Genomic DNA, 12,482 nt, shown 5'->3' on the forward strand with positions numbered 1-12,482 from the left:
CTCAGAGCTGCGCCTCTGGGCTTTGGCTCTGTGTTCCGGCAAATGCCAGTCCCATCGTGGAATTCACTTATTTTATAAAAACAGAATCTGTTTTCTTTTGTTTTCCTCTGAAGCTTTTTGAAGATAATGAAAGTAAGAGAAACAATAGTTTGTGGTTTCTGTAAGACATGTGACCATTAAAACTTAGGATCTGATTTGAAGATTATACTTGTTATAAAAGTGATAGAATAGATGCATTCGTACAGAAAGATCTGTTAATTCAGCTACCACATTAATTTATTCATTCAGCAGGTATTTATCAAACACCTATTATGAGAAAGAAGCTGTGCTTGGTGCTTGAGATTTAGATGCAAATAATACTCTTAGGGAACTTAACAGTCTAGTGGATTAGTGACAAAGCCACCTTTATAGAATTTAGATTTAGGATAATATAAAATGTGTTTTAGATACACTTTTAAATTACATATGCATATATTAATGACAAAAATGATACACACTTGTGATTTTAAAAAGAACATAAAAATACAAAGAATAAAAAGTCTTCTTTCATTTTCTGTAATACTGTTTCATTTTCCCTCCTGGAGAGAACCATTGTTGACAGTTTTGTGTATATCCTTCCAGAATATTTCCAATGCATTTTCAAATTTTTATACACATATTTTTTCACTTAAATGGGATGGGATGATACACTACATGTTGTTGTACATCTTGCTGTTTCCAGATACCAGTGTAATCATAACCATTTTTCCATGTGCATTGCCTGCAGTAACCTGTCAGTCTTAATAATCCTGTCAGCTGCCACTTGGTTGAAGGTCTAGGATGTTCTCATATAGCTTTAATTCTGGCAAAGAAAGTGATTGACCTTCTGCTAATGATTCCTTTTCTTGACAAAGTTGAAAATGTTAGGAATAAGGAATATATTTGAGATTCCTGTGGCTTGGAACATATAATATTAAATTATCTAGACACTGAATCAGTGTAGTTATCCTTACAAAATCCAAGTTCTTTAAGTCATTGGTTTGGCATTTTGCAAAGCATGGAGGAGTCAGTGAATTCTGGTATGTTAGGGTTTTTGGCTTGTCAGAAGCAGCAGACAGTTGTTGACTTGTTTTGGGTCGGGGGGTCCCTGCTGTGTGGCCCAGGCTGGAGTGCAGTGGCCGTTCTCAGGCACAGTCCCAGCACACTGAAGTCTGGAACTCCTGGGCTCACGCTCCTCCCGCGGCTCCCCAAGTAGCTGGGACTACAGGTGTGTGCCACCGCGGCCGGCTGACTGACCTTATCTACAGATAAGCTAGAGAGCTGCGCTTCAGTTCCCAGCAGTGAAATATTTATTTTCAATGGAGAAAATACGTATTGGGTCAGGCAGTACTAGAACTTTTGATATACTTTTCAGTTAATGGCTTCCATTTGGTTCCTTTATAGGTGATACAAGTACTAATGCAAGATATGATCAATTTATTTTTTTCTTTCAATGCCTCACTGACTTGAAGGTCAGTGATCGAACGTCTTAATAGGGCATATTGCATTGGTGAATTAGATACTTCCACTGCAGTTATACTTCTCTTACTCTGGGGTACTTACATGGTAATGTGGCAAGATTAAATTAGAAATAGAAATGCTAATATCTACAAAAATGTATACCTGTTTTGATAGTCACGCTTACTTTATTTGTTAAATGACTAACAGATGTGATTGAGCAAGCATCCTTGGGTCTCTCAGAGAGTCATTGCTGTGACTTTTTCAGTTTGATAGGACATTTTCTTTTCTAATCATCGTCTTCTTATAATTATGACGTTAATTTGTTAAAAATTAGTATTTATTTATTCACTATTTGTTTTGAGATGGGGCCTCACTGTGTTGCCCAGGCTGGAGTGGGTGGCTGTTCACAGACACAATCGCAGCTCGCTGCAGCCTCAAATGATCCTCCTGCCTGAGCTTCCCAGGCAGCTTGGACTGCAGGCATGTGCCACTGCACCTGGCTGACATTAATTGTTATCCCTATTAGAAAAGGATACATTTGAGGAGTTAATAGATTTTGGCTGATGTGACTGTTGAAAAGCCCTTATTTTCTTAATTGCATTTTAGTGGCATAAGTTTCTTCCTTTCCTTTATTCTTCTCTTACGGTTCCCTGACAGTGCTGTGCAAATTTAGTTCTTCCAGTATGAACTAACTGCCGATCCATTCTAATCTTTTTCATCACTCTATTTTTGGTTTCAGTTCCTTTTACCAATAATTTAAATACTGTTTATGTCGCCTTTGCACTACCAGCAGCAGACTCGAGTAGCCCCAGTAAGGACTGTGAGGCGCTCTCGTCACTTGGCACGACTGCTTGGTGCACTGCAGATTGCAGCGACAGGGTTAGCAGTGCAGCAGTGCTTCGAGTGTCACAGGTGCTGTGTGTATGACATTGTGTGTGTTTTGTAGCATTTCAGCACACACCTCTCTCGTCAATAGGAAAAGAAGGTAAAGGAGGCATCTAGTCATGTGCTTTTAAGTCACAGTTGAGCATGGATTATTTTGTACTGGGTCAGACGGCAGAGCTCCGTGTTTGCTGTGCAGTGGCCCTGGAGCTGAGGGGTAAGAACACAGCACACACTGGCGTCAGCAGACAGTCACTCTCCACAGGGCTCCCAGCTCACAGGAAAGCAAGTCAGAAAAGTGAGAAAATTAAAAATGGAATATTATCACAGCAGAATTTCTTCACAAAAACAGAAAAGGAAAACAAGACTGCAGCCAGAGTTGCAGTTTCTGAGTGGTTCATTCATTAGCCCAGCAAGGTGGCTTGAGCCACCACACGGGGTCTGGAAGTGCTCACTGTTAATAGGTGGGCATGTTGTTAGGTCTTTTCAGTGGATAGAGGTAGGAAATGCTTTTTGTTCTTAACAGAGAAAATATGCAAGTTATTCTGTTAAACTTACTGGTTTTTTCCCTTTGGTTTTTGTGTCTTTTCTCTCACACTAAAAAATCTCATTTCCTAATTTATTAACGTAAGGTAATTATGTAATATTTGATTATAAATGGAAATATGGGTTATAAACATAAAGTAATGTTTGACTTATTCTGTAATATGTTTATGGACACATGGAAGACACAGCACAGTTTCAAAATGAGAGTATTAATGGTACCTCTGTCAGGGTGATTTAAGATTGCTTTGCTTTCTTTTTGTCTTCAGTATATATCCCACTAGGGATGTTTAGTCAAATTTCTGTGTTTTAAAGTCACTTGGAATTTCTCTCTGTATGGATACACCATCAAATAGATACACAGTTAGGCTCGTTTGTTTTATTTTACTTTTGATTTTTAGGAATAATGTTATTTTTATTTTATAATTATTTAAAACATTTACATGAATCCAAAGTCAAGTCTGCAGAACAAAATATTTCAGAGAAGTCTGGCTTCCACTTCTGTCCTTTCCTCCCTCTTGCGTATGTAACTGTTTTAAAAATTAGGTTGGGGGTTATTGTTTCCATTGTTTTTAATATTAATTTTGCTAGTTGATTCAGCAGGGGAGTTGTGACACACTCCTTAGCAATTCCGACTTCCATGGCCACCGTCCTGCTTCCATTTTTTAAATATAGGAAAATAAGAACACATGTTTGTATTAAACTCCCCTCCTGCACAGATAAGACATACTGTACATCCTTTCCGTTCTTGCTTTTTGTTTGACAATGATATGTTGTGGGGAGTGTCCCGTAGCAGCAGATGGAGACTTTTCTTCATTCCTTTTGTAATGCGCATTTCTTTGGATGTACTGTAATTTGTTCAGTCATTCCCCATAGGTCATTTCTAGCATTTTGCTATTATTAATAAAATGGCACCATGAATAGCCTTGTAAATAAGTTAAATGAAATATTTAAAGTACAAAAATTTCAGAAAGCACAGTACCATGAAAATGTTTTTTCATATATTTTTAAACTTTGGGATAAAAATCAAGATTTGGGGCTTTTAATAAATAACTCATTTTTTTTTTTAGGTGATACTGAGAAGAGAATCTTATCAGACCACTTTTATCTCATTGCAAATCCATATTCTCCTCAACCTCTTTTTTATTGTGGTAAAAAACACATAGCATAAAATTTACCATTTTAGCCATTTTTAAAAGTACAGTTTGGAAGTGTTAAGTATATTCACGTTGTTGTGAAACAGATCTCCAGAACTTTCCCAGCTTGCAACACTGAAACTCTGTACCCATTGAGCAATTACTCCACCTTTTCCCTTCCCATGGGTAGTTGCCCGTGGTAACCACCATTCTGCTTTGTGTCTATGGATTTCAATACCTTACACGCTTGGTATACGTGGAATCCTACAGTATTTACCCCTTTGTGAGTGGCTGATTTCACTTAGCATAGTGTCCCCAAGGTTCCTCCATGTTGTAGCATGTGACAGAATTTCCTTCCGTTTTAAGGCTGAATAATATTCCACTGTTTGTACGCACTACATTTTGTTATCCGCTCATTCCTCCGTCCGCGGACATCTGCGATGCGTTGCCTGGTGACCACTGGGAACGGGGTGCTGCGACCGCAGCGGTGTGAGCAGCTCTGTGAGGCCTGCTTTCGGTCCCTGTGGACGGGTGTCCGCAAGTGGGGTTGCTGGGTTATCTGGTAATTCTGCTTTTAACTGTTTGAGGCACCTCCGTATCGTCTTCCATAGCAGGTGTTCCATTTTGTGTTCCCACGAGCCCTGCCCAGAGGTTCTGGTTTCTCCATGTCCTTGCCAGTGCCTGTTGTTTTCTCCTTTCATTTATAGTGGGCATCTTGATGGGTATGAGGTCGCTTCTCATTGTGGTTTCCATCTGTGTTTCTCTGATGGTTAGTGACGTTGAGCATCTTTTCATGTCCTTGTTGGCTGTGCATCATCTTTGGAGAAATGTCTGTGGAAGTCTTGTGCCCACTTTTTAATAGAGTTGCAAATCCAGATTTCTTACAGTAACTTAATATTTTTGCTGATAGCTAGTGGACTACATTTAACACAGTCTTACAGTGAATAATTCTGTTAATTTAAACTAGTAAGAGTATGTATGACCTAAATTTATTTTGTATTTCTTACAGGGCTGTTTAGAAACCAGAAAATATTAAGAGAATACAGAGATTTCTTGGGAAACACCAAGGTAAGGATATATTGCTAATAATGTGTGTGTATGCATTGCACAGCAAAATCCTAATGCACGTCTGTTGGGAAACTTTAGCATGTTTGTGATTGTAATCCAAGGTTTTGTTGAGCACATGGTAGTTTACTGAATTACAGTCTATTAGTTTCTGTCTGATTTTCTTGAAATTTAAAAAACTGGGATATGTTTTTTTAAAATTCAGAACCTTAAGCATGTAGATACAGACGAAGGAAAAGACTTTATTTTCACAGGTTTTAGCAAGATTCTCCTTCTCATAGACATCTTTAATCAGTGGACGCTGTTATCTGACATTCTTACAAAACATGCAGAGTACGTTTACTCTCCCGCTCTGTGAAGCAGCTGCTGCACATACCTTTCTCTCTCTTCCCAAACTTCCTACAGCCTCACTCTTTACTTGCCAGCTGTTGACTCTGCTTCATGCTTCATTGAAAAATTAGATATGATTTGACAAAGGTACCTCATCTTTTCATCAACAAATTTGCTAACTTATCTACACATGGGCTAAAATACTCTGCTGTCCTTCCTACTAGAAGGAAATTAATACTAGGACAAGTCTATAAAGTTTCCCTTTACTGTCCCAGCTCTCGTTTCTCCTGAACCCAGTCCAGGTGGGCTTTTATCCCCACCACCCCACTGACACGGCCTTGCCAAAGTCACCACCACCTCCAGAGTGCCAAGCAGTCTCTGAGCGGACTTGACTTTTCATTTAAGCTTGGCGGGGAGGGGCCCCCTATCCAGAAGTTAATCCTGTATCCAGGGGAAAGGCAACCTGTGCAGTTTGTCTTCACTGTGGGTGGCATTTGAGACCCTGTTCCCTTTCCACAGAGTTTAGAAATTGGCAGTGATGGCAGTTCCAGTCGAATCTTATTTGATATGCTTTTCTTTGCCATTCATTATATTCTTAATTTCCACTTTCCCTTTGGTCCCTGTGTTTCTGGTGGAGCCTCAGCTGCCCCTGCCCCTTGCTGTGTGCTAAGTGGGGCTGGGGGGCCCTGCCTGCGGGGAGGACCCACCCCTGGCCTTCGCGTCTGTTTCAGTGGGGATCGTCCTCACCAGAGTTTCCAGCAGGAGCTGTTGGCCTCTCAGGTCTGTGTTATTAGAGCTCTTTGGACGGCTAATACTCCTCAGCTTTCAAAGGTTCCGGGTTTTGAATAGAGCTTTTTTCTCTTACAACCTATTTTTTTTTGTTTATTTGAATAGGATAAAACTGGTATTTCATCTCCCTCTGTAGTTACCCTGTTTCTTTTAGGACCCACTGAAGATGGTGCCTTCCCTCTCTAAAGCCCAGTGCTAATCCTGTTTGCTGAAATTAAACATCTTCTTTTTATTTCTGACCCAGACAGTTGTTTTTCTGTTATACTCTTCTTTGTCTCATGGGGACTCCAGTAATGAGACAAATGAAGTCACGGTGCTCTGGCTCTGCCAGAAGCATTCTCTCCTCAGAGCAGCGACCGACACTCGTATCTCACTTCTCAGTGTCCTGTACAGCCTTTCCCCATGAGTATGTTTCCGCCCTCTTGGGCCTCCCTTGCATTTCTGATTTCGTGTTTCTTGCTGTGGTCCGTCAGAGACCTGCAAGTACCTCTGTCTCCATTTAACGTATTTATCTCCACAGTGATAGTATTGTCTTGAAATGTACCAGCAAAGCTTTGAGCAATTCCTGCTGCTTTTCCTGGTACTCCTCTCTGAAATCTATCCAAATTTTCTATATTTTTCCTAGTTATAAAAGAAACTTGTTTTTTGTGAAAATTTTCAAATATATATAAAAATAGGAAAAGCAGGTATTGTCTCGTCTCTCCCATAAGTTCTCAAACCTTTCTTATGTTTCTCACCTTACGCATCACATGTTTACTATTTATTTTCATTTCTACTGTTCCTGTATTAATTTTGTTGAGTTTTTCTCTGTTCAACCAAAGGATACAACATTCTTATTATAATAAAACACACACTGTGTTGTCAGTAAACAGTAGAACTCAGACATTTAGAACCACGATCAGAGTTTACAGTTTACAAATCTAAGTACAAGCTGAAGCCATGTGGACAAGGTTTGTTCCTGCATAGTCCGTCTCTTAACCCTGAGACGGTTCAGTGCAGAAGTTGGGGCACTTGGTTTCGCTGTGTTTCAAGGCCTGGCCCAACAACGCTTTACAGTTGGAAGCTCACCCCTTTGCTCTGTCGTCCATGTGGAACTTAAGAAGTGCTCTTTAAGATCCTGTCCCGTAGAACTGGCTGGAAAACAGGGCAAATGTGCAAAAAAAGCATTTTGATTCCCTAAAGCCTGAAATGGAATCTCACCTCACCTTTCTTTGTAGTATTAGGCCACTTCGCCTCTACAGAATTCCAGTTTATGTTGTAGTAGCCCAGCTCACAGCACCTGCACCTTTGCTGAGGCCCGTTCCTGCTTATTCCAGACCATGGTGTCCTGCCTGCCAGGGGACAGAATTGCCGTAAGCTGTGGTGACTGCTAAGGACCAAGTCTTACAGAGCATGTCCCCAGTAAAAATCTCAAACTTCACTCCCTGTTTATTACCCTCCCCTGTTTTCTCCAGGGTCCAAGCCCATGCATTAGAACTTAGCCTCTTTTTTGGACTTAATGAGTAAATCGCCCAGGTACAGAGCCGTGGAAGAACAGAACAGAGTAAGTCTCACATCCCAAAATGAAGGAGGGGGCTTAGCATGCCCAGAATTCTCTCAAAGTTACCAGTTGACTTTCCTCACTAAACACAGACAATCTTCAGGGGCCGGTAGGAGGGGAGGGCTGTGTGCAGGGGGCCACTGTGGGGAGGTTGGGTGGGGAGAAATCCCTCCTCGTGGAAATGAGAAAAGTAAGGAAGAAGTATTCAAGTGTCTGCCACCAGCAGAAAGTATTCCTCTTCCTTGGAACCTCTTGTTTTCTAGGAGCTCAAGATGATTTTTCTACTGTTTTTTTTTTCTTGTACTCTTTTAATTTTTCCTTCTTCCTCTGTCTCCTTTGCAAAGGACTCTGCTTCTTTATCCAACCTCCAACTGTTCGAGATTCTTTGTGGGTCTCTTACTACTTTAAATCCATTAGCAAGTCCCACTGGCATTTTCTTTAAAATAGATTCCTAGTGTGATGACTTGGTAACATCTTCCTTATTGAAACTTTAGACCATCATCATCTCTTACCTGAATCCCTCCTAATTGATTTCTCCACCTTTTGCTTTTTCTCCACGTTATAAACTGTATCTTTTAAAAACATAAACCAGACCATGTGAAGTCTCTGCTTAAAATTGTCACTGGATAATTATAAGCAGAGACTTGACGTAGAATACAATTCAGAATCCTTTCTACAGCCTACAGAATCGGTGGGGCATGGCCCTGCCCGTGCGTCTCTGGCTCAGCTCCTACCATTTCCCTTTTCTCTGTGCTTCTGCCATGTTGCCCTTATTTTTGTCCTTTCTGTACATCAAGCTTGTTTCTGTTCCAGAGTCTTTGAACTTGCGCCATATTCTGCTTGAAACATTCTTCTTCCAGATCTTTTCATGATTACCTCCGTCTCATCAGTGGGTCTTTCCCTGACTGCTCGTTAGATACTTGCTCAGTGCTCTGCTCCGTTTTCTGTATTACATTCCTCACTGTCTGCTGTCAGCACTTACTGAGAGATGTAGTCTCTGTCCCGCTGTGCTGGCCTGAGATCTGTGAGGGTCGGAGCCCTGTCTTGTTTACTGTCAGGCCCCGTGACCTAGAACGGTGCCAGGTGTGTAGCGGTCACACAGTGTGCATTTCCTGAGTAAGTGATGTAAGGCGGAGAGTACAAAGTGCTGTAATAGAAATGGGAAGCACAGTAATAGGTTTGTAGCAGAGTGAGTGTTTCTGGGGGGTGATCAGCAAGGCTCTCTGCGGACAGAAGAGGATGGTAACGCTCAGATTGCAGTGGAAGGCAAAGGCCTTCCAGGGAGAGGAAGAACATGAGAAAAGCCAAAGAAAGTTATATTCAGGGAACAGCAAAAGAAAATTTAGCTCAAGAAAAAATTTCCTGGAATGTATTTCCCTACTTGTTTTGTTCTTTTTTGTTTTGGTCTGTTTGGGAATTAAACATACTACTTTCACTATAGAGCTTTTTTTCTGAGAGAGCAGTCAGGAGTTAAATTAGAGCAGCAAACATGCTGGCTTTGGCTGTTCCTTTTTTTGTAAAAGCTAAGAAGTTGGTTAAGAAATGGAAAAATTTTAGAGTGTATGGATTTTAGTTCAATGCATTTTTATCACTTTATTACTAGTTTTTATGTAGCCAACTCTGATCCTTTCTGTAAGTAGGCAGGACGTGAATTACAAGGAAACAGAATAAGCAAGGTTCTGGAAAAGGACCCAGATAGGCTTTTGAACACATCGACTGCCATGTGAGTTGTACCTGACTCACTCTAGTTCTGACCCTGGGGCCACATGAAGCATAAGTAAAATCTTGTTGATGTTCTTGTTATTACAGTTAGTATTGACAATTTAATTAAAAAAAAGCGTCAATTAAATGAATAGAAGTCAATAAATGTCATTTTTCTATTTATATTTACTTTTAAATTACACTTGAAGTTTTTATTCTATTTTCATAATAAAACACTGTGGCCCCAAGGAAAAGTTTCTGGTTTTTTTTTGTGTGTGTGTGGCAGTCAGTATGTTAAAGAAAAGATTCTGGAGAAAAATAATTAAATAAGTCAACTTAATTGTTCAGAAGTTTTGATAGAAGGGAAATTTTGGGGGGCACCAATTATAGTGCTTCTCTGGGAGATTTTGGAGGTTTTTTGTTTTTGTTATCTTACAGCCACGCTCTAGAACGGCATCAGTGTTCTTTAAGGGACCAGGAAAAGTGGTGATGGTTGCCATTTGCATGTAAGTATTGAAAAATAAGCCTTTTAAAATAGAAATATATTCTTTTTGATGTGTGTATCTTTAAATACATAAATTTATTGCTTGCTAGCTATCTACAGAATTCAAGGTTTATGTTGTTTCAGGAAGAAGTTAAATAAGTCTATTTTCAGTGAAGTGGTGGGGGAAGAATATGAGTTTGGTAGACACTATCTCGTGCTCTGTGTATTTTTAGTGTGATTAAGATCTAAGAATAATTGCTACCTGAAAATCCTCTTATTTTTATGGGAGTTAATAGAAGTCTTCTTTTCAAAAGTCAGATGGCCAAGGTTATTTTTGGAGTGACTGAACCTGGTTGCAGCTCCTGGAGAGTATCTTTACACGTGTTATTTTTCTCCCACTTGCCCTGGAAGAACATAATTGATGTTTTTGCCTCTCTCTTTTTTCCTTTGTCTTCTTGATTCCTATTGTTTTATTTACATTTTATCCATTTTGATGATTAGGATACACGAAAGCATTAATTCTATAATTTGTTCTTTTATTTAATTGATAAATAACAATTGTAAATATTCATGGGATACATGATGATGTTTCAGCACATACAGCGAATCAGATCTTTTTTGTGTTGAGAACATTCGGTATCTTTCTAGCTAATTGAAACTACATATTATTTTTAAGTGTATACATAGAGTATGTGTAGATATTGTGATGGGATCTGGAAATATAAAGATATAATACATAATTCTTTAAGGATTGGAGGAGCGAGCACTAGACTAGAGGAAGCATTTAGAATAATGCAGACAAAGGATGATGATGGAATAACTAGAATAGTGGTACCAACAGAGAGACGTGGATAGGCTCAAGTTGCTCTTAGAAGGTCTGGTCAAGATAGTGCCCAGGTTTCTGCTTGGACAGTGGGTAAATACTGCACCATTCACTGAGAGGAGGTTGGAAGGAGGGACAGGAGGGAGCAGAGAAAATGATGAATTCATTTTTGAGTTTGAGGTGTGTATATGCACCCAGGTGAGATAGTCAACAGGGTTAGTTCTTTTCACCAGTAAAACGGGTAGTGATTATAGCTTTCCTTATTAGAAGAATGTATGTAATGTATATAAATTACTGATAGTACCTGATACATGATATATACTTAAGTGTTATTCTTAACATACATTGGTCTGAAGTTCGGGGTGGGGGCAGATCTGGTTAGAGATTTAGAGTTGAGAGTTACTAGTATATAGCTGATAATTAAAGCCACAGGAGTAGTTAAGATCACCCAGGGAATGTACATACAGTGTGAGGAAGAAAAAGCCCTCAGGAAAATACCTTGGAGAATGCTAACATTTAAGAAATGAGTGGAGGAAAAAGAGCCACAGGTGAGTTTGAGGAGGAGCGGGGAGCAGGTAGGAAGAAAGCCAGGAGTATCATGGAAGCCAAGGAAAGACAGTGTTGTAAGAAAACAGTGGCATATGCTCCCGAGAAGTTAAGTGTTTCCAGTAATTTAGTAGCAAGGAATGGTAGGTGGTATTGATAAGAACAATCTAATAACATAAGGAAGACAAGAAGCTGTTGTTTAGTGGATTGAAGACTTAATAAAAACTGAAAACTGAGACAGCAAGAATAGATACGATTTTTTTCAAGAAATTATCTGAGATGGAGGAGAGGGGAAAAGGGTAGATAGGAGGGGTGTGCAGTTTCCTCATTTATAAAATGAGGGTGTTTATATTTGTACAACAGAGTTGCAATTTAACATGCTAAGTCACTAGTATGGTGCCTGAGGTAAATCATATTAGTCATTACCGGTGGAGTCTGTGCAGTTCGCTTCCTCAGAGCTAACCATGTTGATTTCAGCATCTCTGGTCTTGTGCCATGACCCTGAGACTGCTGCTTCTGCACTTGTCCTCGCTCTGGCATCTGCCTGCTTAAGTGAACAGACCCTCACTGAAACCTTGCCTTGACACTGGCCTGCTGGACACTGTCTAGTGCAGATCTTCTTTTTACCTAAAACACAGAATTCCCTTTGCATATCATCTTGTCCAATTACAGAGCACTCTTTTCTCATCAGTTTTGAAAATGCACTTAAGTAATCTGCTTACTCATAGCATGCTTCTTCATTTGAGTACTTAGTGGTACTATAATCTATATTTTTCAAATTTGTATTCTTGTAACCTAAATAGTAATATGTTCTTTATGGTTAAGTATTCTTTTATTTTTAACAGAATCTAGTATAGAGGTATATACAGTTGGTTAAATAAGCTTTTGGTAGAAATTTTTATGCAAACCTACACTAAATTGTTTTCTCTTTTTCTCCTAGCAATGGGTTAAACTGCTTCTTTAAATTTCTTGCCTGGATTTATACGGGTTCAGCAAGTATGTTCTCAGAAGCTGTTCACTCATTATCTGATACTTGTAATCAGGTGAGGATAAAAGCTTAAGCTTTAATCTAAAAGTTGATCTGTTTAAAAGCTGAATAATTCGTGTAGTCGGCTTGTGGAAGAAAATGAAAATTGTGTTATCTTTCAGCGATGAAGTGCAAAA

At 39.5% G+C, this 12,482-nt stretch overlaps 1 protein-coding gene across 2 annotated transcripts in view; it reads left to right on the forward strand.

The window, feature by feature from the left end:
• SLC30A9 (solute carrier family 30 member 9) overlaps nt 1-12,482 on the forward strand; it is a 56,920-nt gene that overhangs the window by 21,474 nt on the left and 22,964 nt on the right. For both annotated transcript variants that reach the window (XM_045531732.1, XM_045531733.1), the window contains exons 7-9: nt 5,050-5,108; nt 9,904-9,971; nt 12,259-12,361. In XM_045531732.1, coding sequence (XP_045387688.1) covers nt 5,050-5,108; nt 9,904-9,971; nt 12,259-12,361 — 230 coding nt within the window. The remainder of the gene's footprint in view (nt 1-5,049; nt 5,109-9,903; nt 9,972-12,258; nt 12,362-12,482) is intronic.

Source organism: Lemur catta, chromosome 19, assembly GCF_020740605.2.
Source record: "Lemur catta isolate mLemCat1 chromosome 19, mLemCat1.pri, whole genome shotgun sequence".
Lineage (NCBI taxonomy): Eukaryota > Metazoa > Chordata > Mammalia > Primates > Lemuridae > Lemur > Lemur catta.